This window comes from Bufo bufo, chromosome 2 (genome assembly GCF_905171765.1).
Source record: "Bufo bufo chromosome 2, aBufBuf1.1, whole genome shotgun sequence".
Classification (NCBI taxonomy): Eukaryota; Metazoa; Chordata; class Amphibia; order Anura; family Bufonidae; genus Bufo; species Bufo bufo.
The window spans coordinates 49,839,723-49,865,884 of NC_053390.1; the positions used below are offsets into that span (position 1 = coordinate 49,839,723).

Sequence of the window (26,162 nt, forward strand, 5' to 3'; positions counted from 1 at the left end):
GGCGTAAATTTTTACCCGTTTCTGGCGTAAAGTAGTCAATCTGGTTGGCCCCGCCTCTCCTGCTAAGTCCCACCCCTTTTCCGATCCCTTTTGAAAACCGCCAAAAGATCATTTTTCCTGTGATAATCAGGACTAATACACAAAACTACAGTAACGTTCGCATACATTGCTGACAGATTGTACTGCTTGGTCGGAGTGAAGGTGGTGATGGTGGAGTATCGGAACGCTGTGGAGACTCCGGATGAGTGAAATACATGTCAATAAATTATTAGCAGCAGATGCAGGAACCTATAACAGTGTTTTTCCTATAAAATACTTTCAGCGTCATCCTCCATTCAGTGAAAATGAGTAAAAACTGAACGAATACTAAAGCAGAATTCCACCATTGATCAGCATTGACTCTGGAAATACAAAATCTAGCATTATACATTTTGTTTACATTTATTACATTTTTTGTTCTTTCTAAGTAATTTGTTTCTATTGGAAACCATCAGCAAGTTGCTGTTGACTGATCTATGAATCTTATTATAGGATTCTATCTAGTCCTTCTAGAGCATAATGATGTCCTGCTATGAATGGGCCGGCTATATGCTACACACATAAATAAGATGTCCGATTTTTCTTTCCCTATTTTTTTGCGGAACTGAAATACGGACATATGGAAACGGAATGCATACGGAGTAACTTCCGTTATTTTTGCAGACCCATTGAAGTGAATGGTTCCGCATACGGTCCACAAAAAAAACAAAAACGAACGGACACGGAAAGAAAATATGTTCGTGTGCATGAGTCCTAAGGGTCCATTCACACGTCCATAGTTCTGGGTCTGTATCCATTCAGCAATTTTGCAGAACAGGTGCAGACCCATTCATTTCAATGGGGCCGCAAAAGAAGGGGACAGCACACCATGTTTTGTCCGCATCCGTTGTTCCGTTCCGCGGCCCCCCGCAATAAAAGATAGAGCAATAAAATGCGTGACGCACGCGGCCGGTATCCGTGTTTTGCGGACCACAAATCACTTATGGACATGTGAATGGACCCTATAAGGCTACATTCACACGTCAGTATTTTTCTATATCCCGATTTTCGGTCCGTTTTTTGCGGATCCGTTGTTCCTGAAAATGTTTCCGTATGTCATCCATATGTCATCCGTTTTTTGCGGATCCGCAAAAAACAGAAACATGTATAAATTTCAATAAGCAAATAAAGTTGTTTGGATCCGCCAAAAAAAATAAATTAAAATGTAATTTCCAGGAACGGAATCTGCATAAAACGGATGACATACGTAATGACATCCGAATGTCTTCCGTTTTTTGCGGATCCATTGACTTTGCATTGTACCAGGATCCGAATTTTGCGGAAAAGAATAGGACATGTTTTATATTTAAACAGACATGCAGAACGGAACAACGGAAACGGACAGCACACATTGTGCTGTCCGATTTTTTCCAGGACCCATTGAAAATTAATGGGTCCAGATCTGGTCCAGATCTGTTCCGCAAAAAACGGAACAGATCAGGAAAGAAAAAACGGACGTGTGAATGGACCCTTAGGCCGTTTTCATGCAGTCAGTGATTGATCAGTGATTCCCATCAGTGATTATAAGCCAAAGGCCTCATGCACACGACCGTTGTTGTGTTCCGTGTCCGTTGTTCCGTTTTCCGTGATTTTCTGCGGACCCATTGACTTTCAATGGGTCCGTTGAAAACTCGGATAATGCACCGTTTGTCATCCGCGTCCGTGATCCGTGTTTTTCCAGTCCGTCAAAAAAATATTACCTGTCCTATTTTTTTCACGGACAACGGTTCGCGGACCCATTCAAGTCATGGGGGTCCGTGAAAAAACACGGAGGCACACAAGATTGTCATCCGCGTCCGCGTCCGTTTTTTTCCTATCATTTGCAAGGCAAACTTGACTTAGATTTTTTTTCACTTTCCTTCATGTCTGGTGATCCTCCAAAAATCAAGGAAGACACACGGAAACAAAAACGGAAAAGGATCACGGAACAACGGAACCCGGTATTGCGGACCGTGAAAAAATACTGTTGTGTGCATGAGGCCTTAACCAGGCCAAAAACACAGACCAGGTGAAATTTTTTCCATTATAACTTATGTCTATGTAGGCTTCATTATCACAATCACTGATCAAACACTGACCGAACACTTAAGGCCTATTGCACACGGACGTTTTTTTTTCCCGTTTACTGGACGTTTTTTGCGTTCCGTATACGGTCCGTATACGGAACCATTCATTTCAATGGGTCCGCAAAAAAAACGGAATGTACTCCGTATGCATTCCGTTTCCGTTTTTTCCGTTCCGTTTTAACATAGAACATGTCCTATTATTGCCCGCAAATCACAGTCCGTGGCTCCATTCAAGTCAATGGGTCCGCAAAAAAACGGAACACATACGGAAATGCATCCGTATGTCTTCCGTTTCCGTTCCGTTTTTTGCTGAACCATCTATTCAAAATGTTATGCCCAGCCCAATTTTTTCTATGTAATTACTGTATACTGTATATGCCATACGGAAAAACGGAACAGAAACGGAAACACAACGGAAACAAAAAACGGAACAACGGATCCGTGAAAAACGGATCGCAAAACACTGAAAAAGCCATACGGTCGTGTGCAATAGGCCTAAGTGTGAAAACAGCCTAACACCTTCTATTAGGGGTTTGTCAGGAAGCCTCCATAGACATTAGCAGGTTGGATTATTCAGTAGTATTTATCACCGGGCTGTATTACGCTTATCCACCCACAATAAGAATAAATCTATGGCCATAGTAATGTTTGTCGTCTGCATTTTACCTGCTTGTTTATGGTTTCCAGCCAAATTGCGACACATGCAAATAGTCATCAATCAGGCCTACAGGTCACGGACAGCTGGCCATCCTTATGCACTAAAAGGACCAAATGGAGAAACATAATACAATGTCTATACCTAGAGATGAACGAATTTCATGCTATGAAATTCGTTCACGCTTCGTTTGGCGGTAAAAGCAGAATTGCGTTACGGATTCCGTTACCACGGACCATAACGCATTTCTATGACGGAATGCATAACGGAATGCCTTTAGAGACATTCCGTCATAATAGCAGTCTATGGGCTGCAAAACGGATCCGTCCCGTTTCCGTTATGTAGGAGAGGACTCCCCTGCATAACGGAAACGGGACGGATCCGTTTTGCAGCCTATAGACTTCCATTATGACGGAAGGCCTCTATAGGCATTCCGTTATGCATTCCGTCATAGAAGTGCGTTATGGTCCGTGGTAACGGAATCCGTAACGCAATTCTGCTTTTATTGCCAAACAAAGCGTGAACCAATTTCAAAATATGAAATTCGCTCCTCTCTATCCATAACAACTTGCTGGTGGTTTCCAGGTAGCAAAACTTAAAAAAAAATTGAAAATAGCAAAAGATATAATAGACACACGCCGGATTTTATGTCTACTGAATATGGAGCCAACGTTGGTCAAAGGTGGAGCTTCACTGTTGACATTACAAAAGTACAAATACTACAGGCGTGTCAAACTCAAGGGGCAACGAGGACAAGTCAGTCCAGTAAGGGGCACGACGTCCCACTGAGCTGAGCTTTTCTTGGCCGGTTCATTGCTTATGGTGATTTTGTAAGGTACTGATCTGGTGCAGTCGCCCCCAAATAACCAAGACCTGACATAGATGCCACCCATATTTGAGAGAAGTGGCCTCAACAGTGGTCATCTCTCACTAACTCCATCAAAACCAACACCCCAACCCAATTGTTCTGAATTTTGATGGGGGCTCAGCTCCTTACCACCCGCAAGGGCACCCTTCACACATCTCAAGGATAGGCCATCATTATTATAATCCTGGAAAAGCCCTTTAAAGGGGTTGTTCACCCTGAGGACATTTTCTAGAACCCGCTAGGGGGGTGGCCGGACCCACGGTGGTGATTATACTTACAGCTCCATCAACATCTATTTTAACTGGCGGCAGTGCTGACGTGTCCCCCACAGGTAAGGTCACTGCATCAAATGACAAATTGGTGACACGTGACTGCTGCAGCCAGTCGTTGGCTGCAGCAGTCAGGTGATCTGTGACAAACAGGATGTTGACACAAGGAGACTCAGGACTGTCTGAGGTGGCGGGGAAGGGATCAGGTAAGTATGATTACCGCCACAGGTCTGGCCACGCTAGGGTAGACCACCCCTTTAATCTCTATGGGCTCGAAGGCTTGGCACGAAGATTTGGATCTGAGGGAAAAGAGAGGTGACATTAATGTTGCCACGTTTTGATACATTGTAACTATAGAGATGAAGAAAAAGGACCACCCCGGAACCCCTATAGGTTTGACACGCCCGACTTTCAGGAATCTACATTCTACGTCATCATGAAGTACGTCTCGTTTGTTCTCGATGTCTATTCAATGACTTTTGGGCACTTTAATGACAATTGGCACTTCACGTTTCCTGTTTTGTTCTTAGGCACAATGTGACAAGGTCAGCTTGGTCAGTCCTTCCCTGTGCATCTTGTACAGCAGTTTGAACTCTGCAGGAAGCTGGTGGGATTCCTGCCATTTGGTGGTAAATTTGGTCCCTTTTTTGTCATAGTAATGATATGGAAGATCCTTCCCTGTATTAGGGTCCCAGCCGAACGGCCAGAATCCGTACAAGTGTATTTCATCGCAGATGGAGGAGGCCAGCGTGTACATGAGAATGCCCGTGCTCAGCCTCTTGGGAGATAAGTGCTTGTTCTTCCAATATCTGTAAAAAAAAAAAAAAAACACACAAAACATAAACTACGACAAAAACATGAATGGGAGAAATTTAAAGCAATTCACAATCATGAATACCATCATGAACTGACTAAGGTTACTTTCGCATTAGCCTTTTTTGAGGATCCGTCATGGATCTGCAAAAACGCTTCCGTTACAATAATACAACCGCAGGCATCCGTCGTGAACGGATCCGGTTGTATTATGTCTTCTATAGCCATGACGGATCCGTCTTGAACACCATTGAAAGTCAATGGTGGGGCGGATCCGTTTCCTATTGTGTCAGAGAAAACGGATCCTTCCAATTGACCTACATTGTGTGTCAGGATGGATCTGTCTTGCTCCGCACCACATGGCGGACAGAAAAACGCATTATTCTGTCCGCGATGGGGACGCAACCAAACGGAACGGAATGCATTCTGGTGCATTCCGTTTCATTCAATTCACTTTTGTCCCCATTGACAATTTTCTTCCGCTATTGAGATCCTATGACGGATCTCAATAGCGGAATTGAAAACGCTATAGCCTGAGCCTTGAACGCGTGTTATGGCCATCTTTAGGCCTCATGTACACAAGGTGATTGGGCTTGTTTTTTTGTTTGTTTTTTATTTACTTTAATGGCATTATTTAATGTTCCATATAATGTACTGAAAAGGTGTAAAAATAAATAAATAAAACCTGTCAGGTGGAATAGAAAAAAAAGGTCATTGTTTTTTTTGTCGCTTTTAAGGTGTTCCCTGTGCAGTAAATCTGAAATGATCCCCTTACTCTACAGATTGGTACGATGAGGACAATACCAAATTTTTATACTTTGTTTAGATTTTACTACTTTACAAAAATTTTAAACTTTCTTTTTTTTTATTGTCTTGTGCCGCCCCTATTATGAGATCCCTAATTTTCTTTATTTTTCTGACAGCTGTTTGAGGATTGTTGTTTTTTTTTGTTTTGTTTTGTATTTTCTCTTAACAACAATTTGAGGTAGATACAACTTTTTGATCATTTTTTTTTTATTCTATCTTTTTTGGGAGGCAATGTGATCAAACAATGGTAATTGTGGCATTTTGTTTTTTTCTGTTTTCTTTGTTTTTCATCTAAACTAACAAAATATTTTGGACATTTTCGGATGTGACAATATCATTTATGTTTATTTAATTTATTTTGCATGACAATAGGAAAAAGGGGGGGGGGGTGTTTTAAATGTTTAATATTTGATTTTATTTTTTTAAAGGGAACCTGTCACCTGGATTTTGTGTATAGAGCTGAGGACATGGGTTGCTAGATGGCCGCTAGCACATCCGCAATATCCAGTCCCCATAGCTCTGTGTGCTTTTATTGTGTATAAAAAACGATTTAATACATATGCAAATTACCCTGAGATGAGTCAGAGCTTGAAAATATGACTCTTCTCTGGTCACACAAGTAAGATATGACTCTTTTATGTTAATTTGCATATGTATCAAATCGTTTTTTTTTACACAATAAAAGCACAGAGAGCTATGGGGACTGGGTATTGCGGATGTGCTAGCGGCCATCTAGCAACCCATGTCCTCAGCTCTATACACAAAATCCCGGTGACAGGTTCCCTTTAAATTCCCACCTGTTATTTTTCAGTTCCCCTAGGGGACTTGAACCTGCAATTGTTGGATCGGTGTACAGTATACTGCACTACTTCTGTATAGCATGCAATGAAATATGCAACGAGGTATGCATAGGAATCTCTGATAAAAAAAAATTCTCTAGGACTTTCTAAGGAACTGGAGGGCACATGGTTGTTCATTATGGGCCCATAGGTTCCTGTAGTTGCTGTACTACAGTTCATTACAAAAGAAATCTGTGCTATGGCCATGTGCCTACACTCTTGGGATCGTAAGCTACACCTTCTCATTGGATAACATACATGTGAGGCTTTGTTCACATTTGCAGTATTATTATTATTTAAAAGGGTATTCCAGTTACATCAAGTTATCCCCTGTCCGACCACTTGGACCCCCACCAATCATGAAAATGGGGGCCCTGTACCCCACGGAGTCTCTGGAAATGAATGGAGTTGCAGGTCGTCACTTCATTCATCTCTATGGGACTGCTGGAGATAACTGTACAAGCGCCTGTCTATTTCTGACAGTCCTATACAGATGAATAGAGCAGGAGCGTGCATGCTCGACCTGCTGCTTCATTCATTTCAGTGGCCCCCACATGGTAAAGGGTCTCCGCTCATGTGATCGGTTGGGGTTCCCAGCAATCATGACTGACGGCACGTTCATGGCCTGCCCCCTGCACTCCATAACCACAGCGCATGCGTGAGAATAACTGCCCCCTAACCAGACCAGCTGCACCTGCGCAGACAGGCAGCCCCTTTGAAGTGGCAGTGGGACCCCTTACACTGTATTTGGGATATTTACTAAAGTGTTTATGCCACTACTGTGAAGTTAAAAATTCAAACATTTTAAAAGTAGGAGAGGTGTGGCCTACCGCAGCCCGCCAGATTTACTATCATTTACTGCAGAAACGAGCGTGAAATGATAGATTTGAAAGGCTGGAGTAAGGGCTTCCTAGAAATGCTCCAAATTTATTAAGGGGGGGGGGGGGGGGGCTATGCCTCCTAAAGGGGTTGCCCAAGTAATTGCCTTTTGTTTTCAGCGCACATATTTTATCTACAGTGGCCCTGTTCGCCTAGTTAGCTGAGGGTCACATGATCTGTGATGTCATCTTCGCTCCCTGCTCTGATGACGTTCCATGCACAAGCCTGAGTGAGCAGGTCTGCGTCTGTGCACAGAACATCACTGTGCTTGCTGGAGTGACAAGCCACGCCCCCTGCACTGCCGATCTGATGGTCACGCCCCCTGCACTGCCGATCTGATGGTCACGCCCCCTGCACTGCCGATCTGATGGTCACGCCCCCTGCACTGCCGATCTGATGGTCACGCCCCCTGCACTGCCGATCTGATGGTCACGCCCCCTGCACTGCCGATCTGATGGTCACGCCCCCTGCACTGCCCAATCTACTGGCAGTGCTGGATCTGCTGGCTGAGCTGCCTGCCCTGTGTCTCCTCCTCCTTCAGCAAAGTTTAACCCCTTCTACCATCAGCAGCACAGTTGTAATTTATTTTTTGCCTAAAACTAGCTTAGCTCATGTATATATTGCTGACCATCAGATTTAAAATGCTTTTTTTTTTTTTTTCTACATAACTTGGACAACCCCTTTAATAAATTTGGCGCATTCTGTGCCGAGGGACATTATAACACCAGTCTTAGTGTATCTCCCCCAATATCTCTATACTTATCACAATGCAAAAAAGAATAATAAATTCAGCTCTGTTGTAGAATGATATAAGAACGAGAACCATAATCTGACCTAAATTTTCAGAGTGCTGCCCCATGTTTCTACCACCAGCCCCCCCCTTCCACTGGGTCATTAGCCCGGCTGATATCACATTTCATAACCAGCGTCAGCCATGGTTTGCCAATCTCCGTTAGGGGTTCTTCCAAGTGTAGCAACGAAGACTCAATAAAGGTCGAGCAATGAAATTACGACTCGCTGTGTGAGAGGACTATAAAAAACGAATGGATGGATGGTCGTAATAAAAACTGGCAAATCAGATTTGGTCAGCTTACAGATCTTGATGAAATGCCAAATCATATTTAAAGGCTGGAGTTGGAATCTGACAATGGGAAAAGCGAGGACGGAGAAATAATTAGAGATTATTAATGTGTCACATGGAGGTTTGTCAGTCGGCGGTGGATATGGAGGCATCAGGGAAAGTTCAGATGTCAGCCTTTATTGCCGCACTCACAAAAACCTGCAGTAATCGATACCTACCTGCATTTAAAGAGGAAACATACTGGGGTTTTTTCACCCTATAAGATGCATTTTTCCCCCCTAAAAGTGGACGAATACTAATGAGCTGTCTTTTTGGGGGTCTGATTAACATTAGGGATCTGATCTAAGGTCTGTTTGGGGGTCTGATTAACATTGGGGGTCTGAGATGAGGTCTGATTAGGGATCTGAATAACATTGGGGGTCTAAGCTGAGGTCTGATTGGAGGTCTAATTAACATTGGGGGTCTGAGATGAGGTCTCATTAGGGATCTGAATAACATTGGGGATCTGATTGAGGCTCTGATGGGTGGACTGACTAACATTGGGGGTCTGAGCCGCGGTCTGTTTGGGGGTCTAAATAACATTGGGGATCTAAGCTGAGGTCGGTTTGGGGGGTCTGATTAACATTGGGGGTCTAAGCTGAGGTCTGATTGGAGGTCTAATTAACATTGGGGGTCTGATCTGAGGTCTGATTGGAGGTCTAATTAACATTGGGGGTCTGATCTGAGGTCTGCTTAGGGGTGTTATTAACATTGGGAGTCTGGGCTGAGCTCTGATTAGGGGTCTGATTAACATTGGGGGTCTGAGCCGAGGTCTGTTTGGGGGTCTAAATAACATTGGGGGTCTGATCTGAGGTCTGTTTGGGGGACTGATTAACATTGGGGATCTGAGCTGAGGTTGGTTTGGGGGTCTAAATAACATTGGGGGTCTAAGCTGAGGTCTGATTGGGGGACTGATTAACATTGGGGATCTGAGCTAAGGTCGGTTTGGGGGTCTAAATAACATTGGGGGTGTGAGCTGAGGTCTGATTGGGGGTCTGATGTGTGGTCTTGACTAACATTGAGGGTCTGATCTGAGGTCTGATTGGGGGGTCTAATTAACATTGGGGGTCTGATCTGAGGTCTGATTGGGGGTCTAATTAACATTGGGGGTCTGATTCTTCAGGTTATTATTTTGTGCATATATAATAAGTCTTTTTTTTGTTCTGGTGCAATGTATAAAATGTATTTGATAATAAATAAACACCAACATTTTTAAACATTTTTTGAGGACTTTTAAAATTATTTTTTCTTAATGGCACATTTAGCTCATTATTTAAATCCAACTGAGACATAAACTTTTGACATATTTCATACTTACAATGTATTAGAACATTGTATCATTAGGACCCAGGCTAGTTTTAGGACAACAACGCAGGATTAGGGTACAGACGACCCTGGGGTCCTTTCAAGGTCCCGGGGCTGACTGCACAGGGATTCTCCAGCCCCCAATCATGTCACCCAGAAACCTGTTCGGAAATTCCCCGTTAACCATGCTATGGTCACTTTAAGGGTTAAACAGCCAAGAGTAGTTATTTCTCTGACCCAAGCCATTTCGGCAGGAGCTTGGCTCCGGGGTGGCACGGGACACCTCTGCAGGCCTTATTCTACATACTGAAAGATAAAATCCCATTGCGGCCGTGGTAAAAACGCGTAGGAGCGGTAATTAGGGGGTTAAGTTACAAATGATATTACCATACATGATGCAGCAAACACCCTGGAAAATGCTTTCATCATCTCAGATTTCATATTCTGATTTCCGTGGTAGGACTTGTGCTCAGCAATGCCCATTGCTGAGTAATGATTTTTATATCAGTTGTCAAGTGAGTGGGGGAAGGGAGGTGACAACAGCATATTTCTGGCTTTATTTGCTCGTTACCTGACAAGCTTAGCTAGTTATTTACCTTATGTGGATTGTCCCACGAATAATATTCTACATTTTTCAAACCAGCACTTGGATCTGATTACTTTTGTAATTGCATGTAATTAAAAATGTATTATAACTACAGAGTTATTCATCAACATCTATCTGTATAGCGCCACCTGCTGTTTCTCTTTTTCTAATTTCTCTGTCCTGCTCAGTAAGATGGAAGCACATGCTCAGTTCCATCCTTCAACCGCCACCAGCTGCAGCAGAAGGGACATGTCTTCTGAGAAAGGACACACCCTCTAAGCTGCCAGCTTGAAATTAATTTGGCAAAGCAATTAGAGCAATGAATGAGGAGATCTCTGGATCCATGTGAGGTCCAGGGCTGGTTCTAGCTTTGTTAGAAAGACTTTGTCATGTCCTACAGTATATCAGGGGTCAGCAACCTTCGGCACTCCAGCTGGTGTGAAACTACTATTCCCAGCATTCACAATTGCTTGGCTGTTCTTGTATCTCCCATATAAGTGAAACGAAGATTTTGGGAGTTGTGGTTTTGGAACAGCTGGAGTGCCAGAGGTTGCTGATCCGTGTCCTATATGATGTCTGATTTTCATTTTTTACATCAATCATGGCATAACCCTTTTAAAGGGAATTACTCTTTTATTAATTTCAATTCACAGAAAAATGTCATATATTAGGTTATTTTCCTGCCTTCAAAAGTACAAGGCAGGGATCAATACATTCCCCACACTCTAATGAGAATGAGATAACTCTGCTCGTATTGTCTTGATCTATACAGCAAAGTGGAGAAGTGAGCTGCAGAATACAGGAAGCATCATTATTTTGTGTCTCTAGTGAGACTTCTGCTGTATAGGAATAACTAAAGAGGACCATTCACCAAAAAACATGTATAGAAACAGTTACATTACCTAACAGTGCGGCCCCCAGTGATGTATTTCTGATTATAATTTTTTCAGAGGACCCCCCCCCTTTCATCCGCTGTGGTCTCCGGTAGTTCTGGCGCCTTATATGCTAATGAGGCGATTCGGTTCGAGTAGGCAGTGCTAGAATTTGTACAGGGCGCGGTTTTCTTCTACCTGGTTAAGAGCGCATCCAATCAGAGCGCTGCGCTCTTAGCCAGGGAGAAGGAGCTCAAGTTCTCGCGAGATCCCGAGGCGTGCGCCATCTTGGAGTCCCCGGCGGAGAGGATCGCAGCGGCGGCATAGGCGGCAGCAGCAGTATCCTGTCAGTAAGTTTTCATGAAAACTTACTGACAGGATGCTGCTGCTGCTGCCGCCTATGCCGCCGCTGCGATCCTCTCCGTCGGGGACTCCAAGATGGCGCACGCCTCGGGATGTGTAAAAGCTCAAGTTCTCGCGAATCTCGCGAGAACTTGAGCTCCTTCTCCCTGGCTAAGAGCAGGGCGCTCTGATTGGATGCGCTCTTAGCCAGGGAGAAGAAAACCGCGCCCAGGACAAATTCTAGTCACCGCCTACTCGAACCGAATCGCCTCATTAGCATATGAGGCACTCATTAGCATATGAGGCACCATACGGAGACCACAGCAGACGAAAGGTGGGGTCCTCTGAAAAAACAATAATCGGAAATACATCACTGGGGTCCGCACTTTTAGGTAATGTAACTGTTTCTATACATGTTTTTTGGTGAAAGGTCCTCTTTAAGACTAGTAAGTATTCCTATACAGCAGAAATCTCTTCTTTTTTTTTTGTAACTGGCCATGCAGCTCTATAATGTAGTGGTTAACATTCTTGCCCGTAATGTAGAAGGTTGTGAGTTCAAATCCCGCCAGAAACTTTTCAGAAATAGAGGCTAAATTAGATTTAAATACACTGGGTGTCCACAAGCACTGACTCCATATATGGACATAGCTATATATGGAGTCAGAGCAGGGACTCCTAAGCCAAACTAGAGTCCCGACACCCTCCCTTCTTCAGAGCAGGGAGTGCCTGGTTTAATGCTCTCACATTGACTTCCATTGTGCTCGGGTGCTCTGTAGAGTACCCAAGCATCAGGAAGTTTTCTACTCGAGCACCAGAGCACACGAGCACTATGGTGCTCGACCAACACTAATCACTGATGATCACTGATTGATGGGATCACTGATGATCACCGATTAATGGGATCACTGATGATCACCGATCGATGGGATCCCGTTCCTTACAGTTAAGATCTAAAATTCTGACAGTCTTTTACCTGTTGACATGTTGCATGATATTTCCAGGCCAAGCCAACTGGACTTTTAGCTGTTCGCGATGTTCAACAAAAAAGTCGACCAGTGTTCTGGTGACCGTTGCTGAAGTATGAAAGAAAAATGCCGGGATCCACAATATGGCGCCATCTAGCCTCTTCAAATGTAAGAAAAAATTGTTCCGATCTTGAATGGTCAGGAGGTTGTTATAATATTTCTCCAGGATGCTGGGGTTGAAGGTAGTCAGGTTAGTTTTCCTCCCCACGTCCTTCTGAAAAGCCTCTGTCGGGGCAAAGTTGCAACGAAAGACAAAGTCTGCGCTGTCTATCTCCGCCCCACACTGACTTTCCATGAGGATGCCGCTGTTTCCTATCACGGCGCAGATGTTATAATGTTTGTTGAGAATGGGCGACACGTCTGGAAGAAGCGATCGGAAGTTATTGCTGATGGAGAATACGTATTTGTGACTGGAGTAGTCGTAATGCATTAACTGACCAGTCCGTACACTGTTCTTGGTCAGAGAAAAATTTCTGATGACGTCCACATTCTGCAGGATTTCTCTCCTTAAATAACAAAGAGAAAACAAATTAAGAAAATTCAACCTTATCATCCCTAGAACTTCTATTTATTTCTCCAAATATCATGACTTCAATGGGTTGTCCAAAAAAAAAAAAATATTCTAAATTTTATAAACCAGCCCCTGCATCTGAATACTTTTGTAACATCATGTAATTAAAAATGTAGTACGGCTATGGAGTCATTCAATAAAATGTATCTGTATAGCGCCAGGAATCTTTTTCTTATTTCTATGTGCACCTCGCTGAGGTGGTCGCACATGCTCAGTTTCATCCTTCAGCTGCCACCAGCTGGATCAATTGTTAGAAGCTGTGACAGTTACAAGGAAAGAGCAGCAGCAGAAAGAACTCACCCCCTGAGCTGTGACAGGGAGAAAGCTGCAGCAGAATGGACACATCTCCTGAGCTGTGATAGGGACAGACCTGCAGCATAAAGGACATGCCCCCTGAGCAAGGGCACATCTTCTGAGGTACCAGCCAAAAATAAATCTAGCAAAGCACTTGGTAGAACTAATGGGGAGATCTCTGGCTTACTGATCAGCTGGTTTCTGTTTGGAACAGTTTTTTGGGGGATACTTGGCTTTGGCAGGGACTGGTTTGTAGGGGTGAGGCTTACCATGCGGCGGAGCTTGTCATTTTTTTTTTTTTTTAATATTCCTTGTATATTTTCCTCACTACAACAGTGAATACAGTATAGACAGGGTCAGCGTTGGGAGGGGGGGGGACTGGGCAATTGCCCTTGGCCCCCATTGTCTAAGGGGCCCCCTGCTTCAGTGCTGCTGTTCAGCTGAATGTCCGAGGAAGCAAACAGGCGGACAGCTGAACAGCTGCACTTTACAATGCAGTGTAAGGTCTCCTCCTCACATATAAGAGCAATCATTACCACAGTGCTGACAGGACCTGCGATGATGTCAGATGCAGGAGGCGGAGCTCAGCAGAGAAGAGTGGATGAAGGACCTGTGATGACCTCACCATCACGTGATCAGAACAGGAGGCGGAGCTCAGCAGTGCAGTAAAGTAATGAAGAAGACCAGCCATGCATGTGATTAGAAGTATGGATTCAATGCAAGTGCCAGGGAAATGGTGGGAGTTGTAGTCCTCTCCTCTTATAACTCCTGTTATGTAATATCAGAGTACATTCCAAGAGGAGGTATAAGAGGAGAGGACTACATCTCTCAGCATGTCCAGGCCATTATTATATAATATCAGGGTACATTACAACACCCTGGATATGCTGGGAGTTGTATGCCTCCTCTTATAATGTACTATGAATTAGGGGTGCACCGAAATGAAAATTCTGGTCCGAAACCGAAACCGAAAATTCAGGATGCCCTTGACCGAAAACCGAAACCGAAACTGCCTTTTTGCCCAAATACTTTTAAAATACTTTTTTTTTAATGATTGGCGCTGTTATGGAGAGGGGGATCTGTGGGTGGCTCTGTTATGGAGAGGGGGATCTGTGGGTGGCGCTGTTATGGAGAGGGGGATCTGTGGGTGGCGCTGTTATGGAGAGGGGGATCTGTGGGTGGCGCTGTTATGGAGAGGGGGATCTGTGGGTGGCGCTGTTATGGAGAGGGGGATCTGTGGGTGGCGCTGTTATGGAGGGGGGGATCTGTGGGTGGCGCTGTTATGGAGAGGGGGATCTGTGGGTGGCGCTGTTATGGAGAGGGGGATCTGTGGGTGGCGCTGTTATGGAGAGGGGGATCTGTGGGTGGCGCTGTTATGGAGAGGGGGATCTGTGGGTGGCGCTGTTATGGAGAGGGGGATCTGTGGGTGGCGCTGTTATGGAGAGGGGGATCTGTGGGTGGCGCTGTTATGGAGAGGGGGATCTGTGGGTGGCGCTGTTATGGAGAGGGGGATCTGTGGGTGGCGCTGTTATGGAGAGGGGGATCTGTGGGTGGCGCTGTTATGGAGGGGGGGGGGGATATGTGCACTGTTATGGGCATAACAGTGCACAGATCCCTTTCCCCATAACAGTGCACAGATCCCTTTCCCCATAACAGTGCACAGATCCCCCTACCCATAACAGTGCCATAGACCGATCCCCCTACCCATAACAGCCCCGGCCCTGCTGCTCACAGCATCACTCACTGCATCTTTATTTTACCTTACAATCGTGACGCTCCAGTAAGAACTCTGCAGGCAGAGCGGAGGGCGGCGTAACGTCACTTACTCACGTGACGCACCTGCTCCGCCCACTTTATGAATGAAGGAGGCGGAGCAGGCGCGTCACGTGAGTAAGTGACGTTACGCCGCCCTCCGCTCTGCCTGCAGAGTTCTTACTGGAGCGTCACGATTGTAAGGTAAAATAAAGATGCAGTAAACCGCCCGCCCGGCGCCCGCCCGCAGATGGTGGGTGACAAATCCCACACCCCATATTTTCGGCCGATATGTAACAATATCGGCCGAAATGGATTAGGTACATTTTCGGCCGATATTTTCGGCTGCCGAAATTTCGGTGCACCCCTAACTATGATATTACATAATAACAGCTTGGACATGCTGGGAGATGTAGTCTTCTCTTATACCTCCTCTTGTAATGTACTCTGATATTACATAATAGCGGCTTGGACATGCTGGGAGTTTTAGTCCCATACACTTATACGTCCCCCTGTAATGTGCTCTGATATTAAATAATAGACATGCTGGGAGTTATAGTCCTCTCCTGTTATACCTCCTGCAGTAATGTGCTCTGAATTAGGGCCGGGACGATGGATGGGTAGGGTAGTCATCCGCCTAGGGCGCCACTTCGCTACCCATAAAGGGGGGGGGCCAACTCATGGCGACCCAACTTCACAAGCCTCAGGCCGCTAGGCCTCAAGCCTGTGAGGCATTAGAACAGAGCAAGAAGCCAAAATGACATCACTGCAACCTCCTGCTCTGGGTCTCGCATGATGATGTGATCACTGATCACGTGAGCCCAGGAGCAGGAGTGGTGATGTCATTGGAACCACATGCATCGGGACGCGGCAACACAAGCCACAGATAAAACTGTGGTCTGCATCGCAGACAGTGGCGGAGGGACGGGAGGTAGGCGGGGTTTTTTTTTTTTTTATAAATGTCCACACTGCTGGGGGCACCAGGGATGGGGGAAGGAGATCATTATATATACTTGGCACTAGTGGGGTGGAATGGAGGAGCATTATATACATACTGGCACTATATATATATAGGCAGTATGGGGGGAAGTATGGGGGGAAGCATTACATATTGGAACTAGTGGGGGGCACTACAGGGGGACATTTAGAGCCACTGGGATCATTATGGTTATATTATTACTACTAGAGTACTGTAGGGGTGTCATAATTATTTGACGCAATATGGAGGGCATTGCTACTAATGGGGGCTATCTTGGGGAGTATTATCACTATTGGGGGCACTAGTACTAATGAGGGCAGTCTGGGTGTATAGTATAGTGTTTGTGGACATGGGGGGGGGGGGGGGCATAATAGGCACAGTGTTGGGGGTAGCTTCAAGAGGTTCTCCGGGTTTTTCCATATTGATGACCTATCCTTAGGATAAGTCCTCAATATTAGATCGGCGGGGGTCTGACATCCGGCACTCCCGACAATCAGCTGTTTGAGGAGACGACGTGCAGCAGCAGTGAACAGCACGCACGGTCTCCTCAAACAGCTGATCGGCAGGGATGTCGGACGTCGGACTGTGTTTTTAGCACATTATTACAAGATGTGGGCCCCCCCCCTTTTGATTTTGCCCAGGTCCACATTTTGTCTAAATCCGGCCATGAGTATAGAGAGACTGCACTGCCCATAGTCGTGATCTCAGATACCATTTACAGCAAAAGGGAGTGTCCTACAAACAACATTTATCACTTATCATGAGAATGGGGGTCCCTAAGGACTATCTGTGAATGGAGCAGTAGTGCGCATGTGCACTACCGCCCCATTCACAGGAGGGATCCTCGTTCTTGTAACTCTCAGGGTCCCAGCAGTTGGACTGCTAGCGACCATGTATTTACCACCTATCCTGAATAGGTGATAAACAATGTTTGCGGGCCAAACAAACCTTTTAAATTTAAAATTCTGTCTGGATAGACTTTAATACATACCACATCTACAAAATTCAGACCCGAAACCAGACTCCAAAAATTAGACTTCCACTTTCAGAACCAAAACTTCAAAATTCAGATCCTAGCCCAGACCTCAAAACTCCGAACCTAGATCAGACCCCAAAATTCAGACCCCAGACTAGATCCCATAATTCAGAACCCAGGCCAGGCCACAAAATTCAGACCCTAGACTCCATAAGTCAGACAATTCCGACAATTTCCGTTTATACACTGAACATAGGGAAATACAAGATATGAACAGAGCCTAAGACATTGTGACTGTTGACCAAGGACAAGGAGCTAGTGATTATACGTCAGCCACTTACCTCTGACGAGCGAATGCCGTTCGGTTGAACACCCACTTGGCCGGTTTCTCCTGTAGTTCTTGTGTCAGAGAATTTGTTATTGGAACAAAAGAAGGATCCAAAAACTTCATTGCAAACTGGGACCTGGCAACATATAAAGAGTTTCCCGTTACTTATAATTTCTAGGAAGGATAGATGTGAAGCATCAAGAGCATTTACCCCTTAAAGGAAAAGTCCTGGGGTCTCCCTCATCATTCAGCTATTTCATAGTTACAACATTGTACATTTTGTTCTAGGACATGGCCGCCATTCCAGCGCACAGACTCTTGAACGTAAAATCAAATTAGCTATGAAGTGATCAGAAGCTTAAAGGGCATCTGTCAGCAGTTTTGTACCTATGACACTGGCTGACCTGTTTACATGTGAGCTTTGCAGCTGAAGACATCTGTGTTGGTCCCATGTTCATCTGTGTCCGCATTGCTGAGAAAAATCATGTTTTATTATATGCAAATGAGCCTCTAGGAGCAACAGGGGCGTTACCATTACACCTCGAGGCTCAGCTCTCTCTGCAACTGCCACACCCTCTGCACTTTTTTTGACAGGGATAGGCATCATTACATTTTCACTGTCTGACCCTGCCAATCAAAGTGGAGTTGCAGAGAGAGTAGAGCCTCTAGGTGTAATGGTAACGCCCCTGTTGCTCCTAGAGGCTCATTTGCATTTATTAAAACCTCATTTTTCTCAGCAATGCGGACACATATGAACATGGGACCAACACAGATGTCTTCAGCTGCCAAGCGCACATGTAACAGGTCAGCCGGTGTCATAGGGACAAATCTGCTGACAAATGCCCTTGAAGCTCTTGGGCCACAAACCATTATGTGCCATTTTAGGTGCTGCAGAATTTCTCGGGGCCCCTTCATATTTCAGGACCCAGGTGCCACTGTTACCTCTGCAACCCTTATTGCCATACTGAATCAGGCAGTTAAGAACTGTAGAACTAGATTTTGATCATTTAGGATGATAGCACCCTTAAATATCTGCAACTGGCACAAGACCTTTTCTCCACAGACGTACATGCCCAGCACCAGATTTACATCTCAGGTCCACGGTCTCCATCAGGCCACAACTTAGGTCACATCAATATTGTGATGCACTTCTCAAAAGATCTGAGAATTCTAGTGCCCAAAAATCTGCAGCTGGTAAGGGGCTCCTACTGGGGTGGGGTCACCTTTCCCAATGAGATTTGTGAACCTGAGCAGGCCTCGAACAGGGTCAAATGCTATCCAAGGGTCTTCACCACCAGGATATTTTTTTTAAAAAAAGGGTCTAACTATATGTGTCTGATGGTTGAAAACATGGAGATGAGCAGCGCTATTACTATAGCATTATTATTATTATTTAGGTACTATAAGTGTATGTTCTATTAAAGCATCCTCATCCTGGCAGCCACACATTGGGATGACCCTACAATGCACAGTTGTGTCACCACTTGCACCAAAATGCCTCAAATCTATCATGTATTTTAGACATTTTTTTCCTACCTTGATAATTTTGTAAACTATCTTTCAAGTGGGCATGGCTAAGATTATAAGACATTCAACATTTACTGTTAGAGCTGCCATGAAGTGGCATGAGGAAGAGAAGTGTGTCTAGCACGCTTAGTGGGTCGTGTCAAATTTAACATCCCATGTCTGCCATCTTCAACATCTGGTTGGTGCATCCTACAAAGTATGTGTTTCTGCAGGACATGGTCTGGCTCTTGAGGAGTTCTGTGATGAGAACTTTGCATATAAGCTGCTGGACACCAATGGCCTACATGCTTTTCTTGCAAAGAGACCCTCTGCTATCTAGGTCTACCATTGATTCTATTTCTACAAGGCATGCGATGGAAGAGGTGATCATGATGGGTGGGGAGGCTTGATTTTAGCTTTGGACCTCCATCACTAACCCACTGCAGACCTACGTGCCATGCATTATCGGATTCTGCATCTTCAGCACTCAAAGAACGCTTCCCCCACACACTAATGGCAGCCAATATAGTTCCCATTGGGGTTGTCACTCAGCTTTAAATGTAGACTTTTTCAGAGTGACTCTTTTAGAATGACTACTCGTCTTCCTCCAGGGTCAGAACATGTAAACTTGCATGACTATATAGTCATGCTTTGCAATTACTTTTATATTGCCCCAAAAAATCTTAAATGAAAAATGGAGCACCTTTGCAATAGGACTTAACCTAAAGGGGTTCTCTGGGATTTTTATACTGATGGTCAAATCCTCAGGGTAGGTCCTCAGTATCTGATCGGTGAGGGTCCTACTCCCAGCACCACCGCTGACCAGCTGTATGAAAAGGCCTCGGCGCTCCATGGGCTCTTAGGCCCCTTCCTAGGCCAGTGACGTCACGTTCATCGGTGACGTGGCCTAGGCGCAGCTCAGTCCCATTCAAGTGAATGGAGCTGAGCTGCTATCAAATTTATGGTGCTATGCTTGGAAAATTGTGGCGAGGCCACGGCGCTCACCAGAACTCCGGTGAGTGCTGCGGCTTCGTCAAACAGCTGATCGGTGGGAGTGACAGGCGTTGGACCATTGCCAATTTCAGATTGGTGAACTATCCTGAGGACAGGCAATTAATATGAAAATCCTGGAGAACCTCTTTTAACTTTCCTATCGTTTTGTGTCTCCATAGTAACAGATAGTAAATAAATGTCTTGCAGTCTCATACGTTCTTCCATTTGTTCCCTACATTAGGTAGGTACGAGAGAAGTAGAGGACAGACAGAATAGAACATGATGACAGAATCTGACTACACAGTGTTTGTTTGTTGTCTGTTACCATAGAGACCATAGTCTACATATAGGCAAAATGGAAGGATTTAAAGAATAAAACATTACTTCTGAAGGTGGATGTATCATGTAATGTAATAATAATGATAAAAGAAGAGCTATATCAGTAAAATACATGCAATGGTATGAAATATCCTTAGAGCCGCGCTGGTATATCTGTGTCACTCCAGCTTTTGGGATATTACAACTCCCAGGCGTATCCTGACCGTGGAGCCCGCTGCTCTAAGGGAAAAGCTACAATGGCCCCTGTTTCCCTAAATGATGTAATAACCTCATGTATTGTTCAGTTGGATGATGATCTGATCATCATTTCACGGCGCTTTTTGCAATTGCACGTCGTAGTGCAATTGCCGACAATGGCATCGCTCGCTCCCAGCTGTTGCTGCACAATGACTTGCGCTCCTCTGAAACACTCCAGTTGTTTAGCTTAATCTGCTCAAACCAGAGGATTTGTACGATACACGTGACTGAAATTGCGGCTGTGCTGCTGGTAAATGCTCGCATTTAATCTAAACAGGCACAGCAGCTGCCAAATGCCAGATTGCAAGCATTTTAACATTGTACGATGAGAAACGGGGGGGATGGGAGGGGAGGCCGCTGCAGACCTGAGATGCATAGAGTCCGCACCTTTCTCCGAGCCAACGTATGGACGCTTCCATCGTAATGCAGGTGAATTATACACAGCTCAGGCCTGGGATGGGATAGAAGGCTGCAGCACAGCAACGAGTGTTGGGATATCTGACCACAAGGCTTTCCAACATGTCAAGTATTGTGGAATGTATGAGCGAGGACAATGGTGGGGAGGGGGGTCTTTCTGTTTTCTTGGCTTTCTGACCCTCTCTCCTGTCAAATTGGAGATAGAAGCTCAGATACGCAGGGTGCAATGTTGCTCCTTACATCTGACAGCTCAAAGGGTCCATTCACACGTCCGTTGTTTCTTTCCTGATCTGTTCCGTTTTTTGCGGAACAGATCTGGACCAGATCTGCACCTATTCATTTTCAATGGGTCCTGAAAAAAAATCAGACATTGAGCTGTCCGATTTTTTTCAGGACCCATTGAAAATGAATGGGTACAGATCTGGTCCAGATCTGTTCCGCAAAAAACGGAACAGATCAGGAAAGAAACAACGGACGTGTGAATGGACCCTAACCTTGGCACCATGTATATATCCACTACTCATAAATACTCCTACATCTTCCAAACCAGTCCTGTCCATCCCCTCAAGACAATACCAAGAACACTCAACACATTGGCATGATGCCACCCTTATTGCTCTTTTTAATAGCCATGGCCATAGCGCCAGCCGCACGGGCATGGCAATGTGTTAGTCACAACCACTAGCAGGCTTCTAGTCAATGCCATGCTGTGGGTCTCAGAGTCATAGCTGTTGTATTGGCTTCACATGACTATTGTGCCAGCTGCCATAGTGCCAACTGCACAGCCATGGCTGGTGCTGTACGAAAGCCTTAGAAGTAGTCTCAAAGTCATGATGCCAGTCGTGTAGTCATGGTCATCGTGACTGACTCAATAGTTATAGTGCCAATCTGAGAGCCAAGAGCTTAGTGCCATGCTATAAAAGTAAGGGATGTTACATGTGCCAATGTATCTGACATAGTTCTGACAAGTTGCTTCTGAGTTACAATCATGTCCGTTACACCTAGAGGCTCTGCTCTCTCTGCAACTGCCGCTCTCTCTACACTTTGCTGGACAGGGCCAGGAGTGTAAGCGTCATCATCACGCCTGGTCCTGACATCTCCTAAAGTCTCGTGCACTGCGGTACCCGGTGCAGTACTGAAGCGCACAAGACTTTAGGAGAAGTCAAGGCCAAGAGTGATGACACCTACGCTGCCTGACTCTGTCGATAAAAGTGCGAAGGGCGTGGGGGTTGCAGGGAGAACGGAGCTTTTTGGTGGAACGTCAACGCCCCCATTGCTCCTAGAGGCTAATTTGCATATATTAAAACTTAATCTTTTTCTTTGAGATGCAGCACAAATGAGGGTGAGAACAAGACAGATGTCTTCTGCTGACCAGCGCTCATGTCTCAGGTCAGCCTGGTTGACTACTATAAGTCTGCTGCTGACAGAAGGCCTTTAAGCAAAAGCTGGATGACTTTTACAAGAACTTAACCACCTCTCTACCACCCTGCGGATGTCGGGTTTTTAAAGATGGTGCCCGCTCAGGACCTAAAAGGGAGCCATAGCTGCCAGGTGCCTGGACCCATGATCGGTGACAACGCCGAGGGAGCTTTTCGGTGGCTATGGCAGCCTAAGGCCCTCTGAAGACTCCGAGGTCCGTCACAGTGGAGTTCCTATCAGGTCCTGTCTGTGGCAGGGCTCCATAAGAACACAGCAAATCCCCCATAGGCTGTAGTGTTAAATCATTGCAGTCTATGGGAGAAGTCATCAGACAATCGCATGTTAAAGTCTCCCAGGAGAATATTTGAAAAATGTTTCCCCTATATAAAAAATAAATGAATACTAAAGATTAATTATTGGCTTTGCCATCCAAAAATGCCTGAACTATCAAAATATTAATATTTATCCTGTATGGTGAAAAAAAATATAACTGGCTGATTTGTCGCTTTGCCTCTCAAAAAAAAAATCTAATAAAATTTATCGTAAAAAGTCACAAACACTATAAACACCTTAAGAACTACAGATTGCCCTGCCCAAAAAAATTAGCCCCCACACAACTCCACAGACATAACTATAAGAAATGTATTAGGGTCAATATGGCAATGGCAATAAAAAAAAATATTTGTTCAAAGTTTTTATTGTTTTTAAATATTAAAACAAAAAGAAAAACTATATAAATGTGGTATCGCTGTGATTTTCCCGACCTGGAGAATGAAAGGCACAGGTCAGTTTTACCATTTAGGGAACCCTGTAAAAATGAAAACCATAAAACTCTGGCGGAATTGCAGTTTTTTTTTTTTTTTTTCCCAATTTCTCCCCCATTTGGAATTTTTATTCCAGCTACCCAGCATAGTATGCAATATTAAAAGGGCACTTTTAGAAAGTAAAAAAATAAAATAATAAAATAAAAAACAAGCCTTCCTACAGCGGTGTTAACCAAAAAAGTAAAGAATATGTTATGGCTTCGGGTAGGCAGGGAGTAAAAAACTAAACTGAAAATCGCTTGGTGAGGAAGCGGTCAATATTGTCACCAAGATCTGTGACTGGGAGACACTTGAGATTTTTGCCATTTCAGAGGAGCTGCCCCTTTTTTATTTGTTGGAGACGTTCTCATGCCCATAAGGTAAATGCAAATGACTACTCCACCTATCATGATACCAGTCCTTCACCAACTCTGTGCCCTAGGACCCTCTACAACACTGGCTCTGCCAGCTGTTGCAGTACTACAACTCCCAGAAGTTGTAGTTCTGCAGCCACTGATCAGACCTTGTGCCAGGCAATCAGCACCTGGGACAGCAGCACCTCCTCCCCCCATCCCCCATTTTTTTCTTTTCTCATAGGCACCGACCTTAGGCTAAAAGCAAAGCATAACAATCCCGCCTATGACGTCACTTCTCTGATGCATTATTATATGACGCGACCTCTTCTAATGAGTCCACACTGCGCCTGCGCCGGGCAGGTGCCCATTGGAATACATATGAGGCAGGGGGGGGGGGGGGGGGGGGCCATGGTGTCCAATCTCAGCAGTGCCAAAGCAGCACCCACTTTTCCAGTAGAGACCCCGGCCCTTCCCCACCTCAGACACAATGTATCAGCCCCTCCCCATCAATGTGGCTTCCTCCTTACCTGAATCCTGCGTGGAACATGTACATCCTGGGGCCCCCAGCGCTGGCATATTTAGGGGTGGTGAAGATGTTGTCCTTCTTCAGGGACACGTAGCTGATGAGGGAGAGGATGAGGAGGGCGACGCTCAGCATCACCAGACCCAGCACACTTGCCACCCTCACCATCTTGCAGATTCTCATCCCTGCTCAATGCAGCCACCACATAAGAACTAGGTCGATGGAGGCAATAATAAGGAGATAATCCACAGGGAGAGAGAGAGCCCAGAGCCTGGGAGGGTTAGCAGGAAGATGGAGGGCAGGGCTGCACTGGGGAAATGGCAGCTGATGCGTCTGTTCTGCTGCTGGGAGCCCCCCTCATTGTGCCCTGCCAGCTGCCAGCCTGCCCAGGACTAGTGTGCCTGGAATAATGGAGCAGCAAGATGGAGAAAACCCCCCATACACAGCCCAGGAATCCCCCTCACACAGCCGGATGGTAGGAGGAGGCAGGGGGCATGCGTAGTGCAGCCCAGCCACCAGGGTTTCCTCTGCCAAGCATGCCACAGGAGGACTCTGCCTTCACCCCTCCTCCATGAAAGAGTGATTTCCCATCAAAGATGCTTACGGTTTGGGTGATTTTCCCGTTGTTTATACCATTTTATGCATCAGTCGCTCAGAAATCATCTAAAATGTTAATAGATGAACCATTTTGCTTAAAGGGGTTGTCTCTCTTTATCATGTAGAGGAAGTTAAAGGGGTTATCCCATCTCAGACAATGGGGGCATATCGCTAGGTTGTCCCACCGCTGGGACCCGCATGTACAACCAGATTGAAGCAGGGAGCGCTGTGGCTGAAGGATTTCCCGGGGTCCGTCCACCACCTAGAAGTGAATGGCAGCGCACTGCGCATGCGCAGTGCGCTCCCATTCATTTCTACGGGGCAGACGGCAGTGCTCGGCTATTTTCAGCGGCCCCATAGAAATGAATGGAGGGCGGCTGAGCATGCGCAGTGCGCACTTGGTTCATTTCCCGACTCTATTCTCATTGTAGGTGCGGGTCCCAGCACCTATCAGACAATGGGGGCATATCCTAGCGATATGCCCCCATTGTCTGAGATGGAAAAAAAAACTTTAATACAAGGCACTTACTAATGTATTGTTATTATCCATATTGTCTCCTTTGCTGGCTGGATTCATGCTTCCATCCTATTATACGCTGCTGGTTACAACCACCCCGCAATCCATCAGCGGTGGTCGTGCTTGCACACTGTAGGAATAAAAGATGGCCTCTCTGGTGGTCGGGATCGTGGGACCACTCATAGGCCTCCTGCACACGGCCGTTTTTTTTTCCCGTTTACTGGCAGTTTTTTGCGTTCCGTATACGGTCCGTATACGGAACCATTCATTTCAATGGTTCCGCAAAAAAAAACGGAATGTACTCCGTATGCATTCCATTTCCGTATTTCCGTTCCGTTTTAACATAGAACATGTCCTAATATAGCCCGCAAATCACGTTCCGTGGCTCCATTCAAGTCAATGGGTCCGCAAAAAAAACGGAACACATACGGAAATGCATCCGTATGTCTTCCGTTTCCGTTCCGTTTTTTGCTGAACCATCTATTGAAAATGTTAAGCCCAGCCCAATTTTATCTATGTAATTACTGTATACTGTATATGCCATACGGAAAAACGGAACGGAAAAACGGAACGGAAACGGAAACACAACGGAAACAAAAAACAGAACAACGGACCTGTGAAAAACGGACCGCAAAACACTGAAAAAGCCATACGGTTGTGTGCAATAGGCCATAGGCTGGTGCTTTTTCTTATAGTGTGCAAGCACGGCCACCGCGGGGAGGTCATAACCGGCAGTGTATAATATGATGGAAAAATGAATCCAGCCAGCAAAGGAGGCAATATGGACAATCACAATACATTAGTAAGTGCCTGGTATTAACTTCCTCTACATTCTAAATGCTATTTGCTGAGACAACCCCTTTAAGCTACATGCACACAACCGACCATATGTATCTTGCGGTCCGCAAAAAACAGATACCGGCCGCGCGCACTTTCCTCTGTCCCTAATATAGAAATGGCTGTTGTGCGCAATACGGACAAGAAAAATAGATGTTGTAGAATTTGCGGAACGGACATACAGACACAGATGA

At 45.3% G+C, this 26,162-nt stretch overlaps 1 protein-coding gene across 1 annotated transcript; it reads right to left on the reverse strand.

The window, feature by feature from the left end:
• Positions 1 to 4,462: 4,462 nt before the first annotated feature.
• ST8SIA3 (ST8 alpha-N-acetyl-neuraminide alpha-2,8-sialyltransferase 3) lies at positions 4,463 to 24,200 on the reverse strand. Its single transcript, XM_040420151.1, has 4 exons — positions 24,022 to 24,200; positions 17,438 to 17,560; positions 12,473 to 13,030; positions 4,463 to 4,745 (listed from the first exon to the last, which is right to left on the reverse strand). The coding sequence occupies exons 1-4, from the start codon at positions 24,198 to 24,200 to the stop codon at positions 4,463 to 4,465; spliced, it is 1,143 nt and encodes a 380-aa protein (XP_040276085.1).
• Positions 24,201 to 26,162: the final 1,962 nt, after the last annotated feature.

Excerpts from the sequence above, each read along its gene's own strand:
- ST8SIA3 (XM_040420151.1), bottom strand. The coding sequence starts at position 24,200 with ATGAGAATCTGCAAGATGGTGAGGGTGGCAAGTGTGCTGGGTCTGGTG. Across the intron at positions 13,031-17,437 it reads ACGGCATTCGCTCGTCAGAG|GAGAGAAATCCTGCAGAATG; the intron begins GTAAGTGGCTGA and ends TTGTTATTTAAG. Across the intron at positions 4,746-12,472 it reads ATCATGCAACATGTCAACAG|ATATTGGAAGAACAAGCACT; the intron begins GTAAAAGACTGT and ends TTTTTTTTACAG.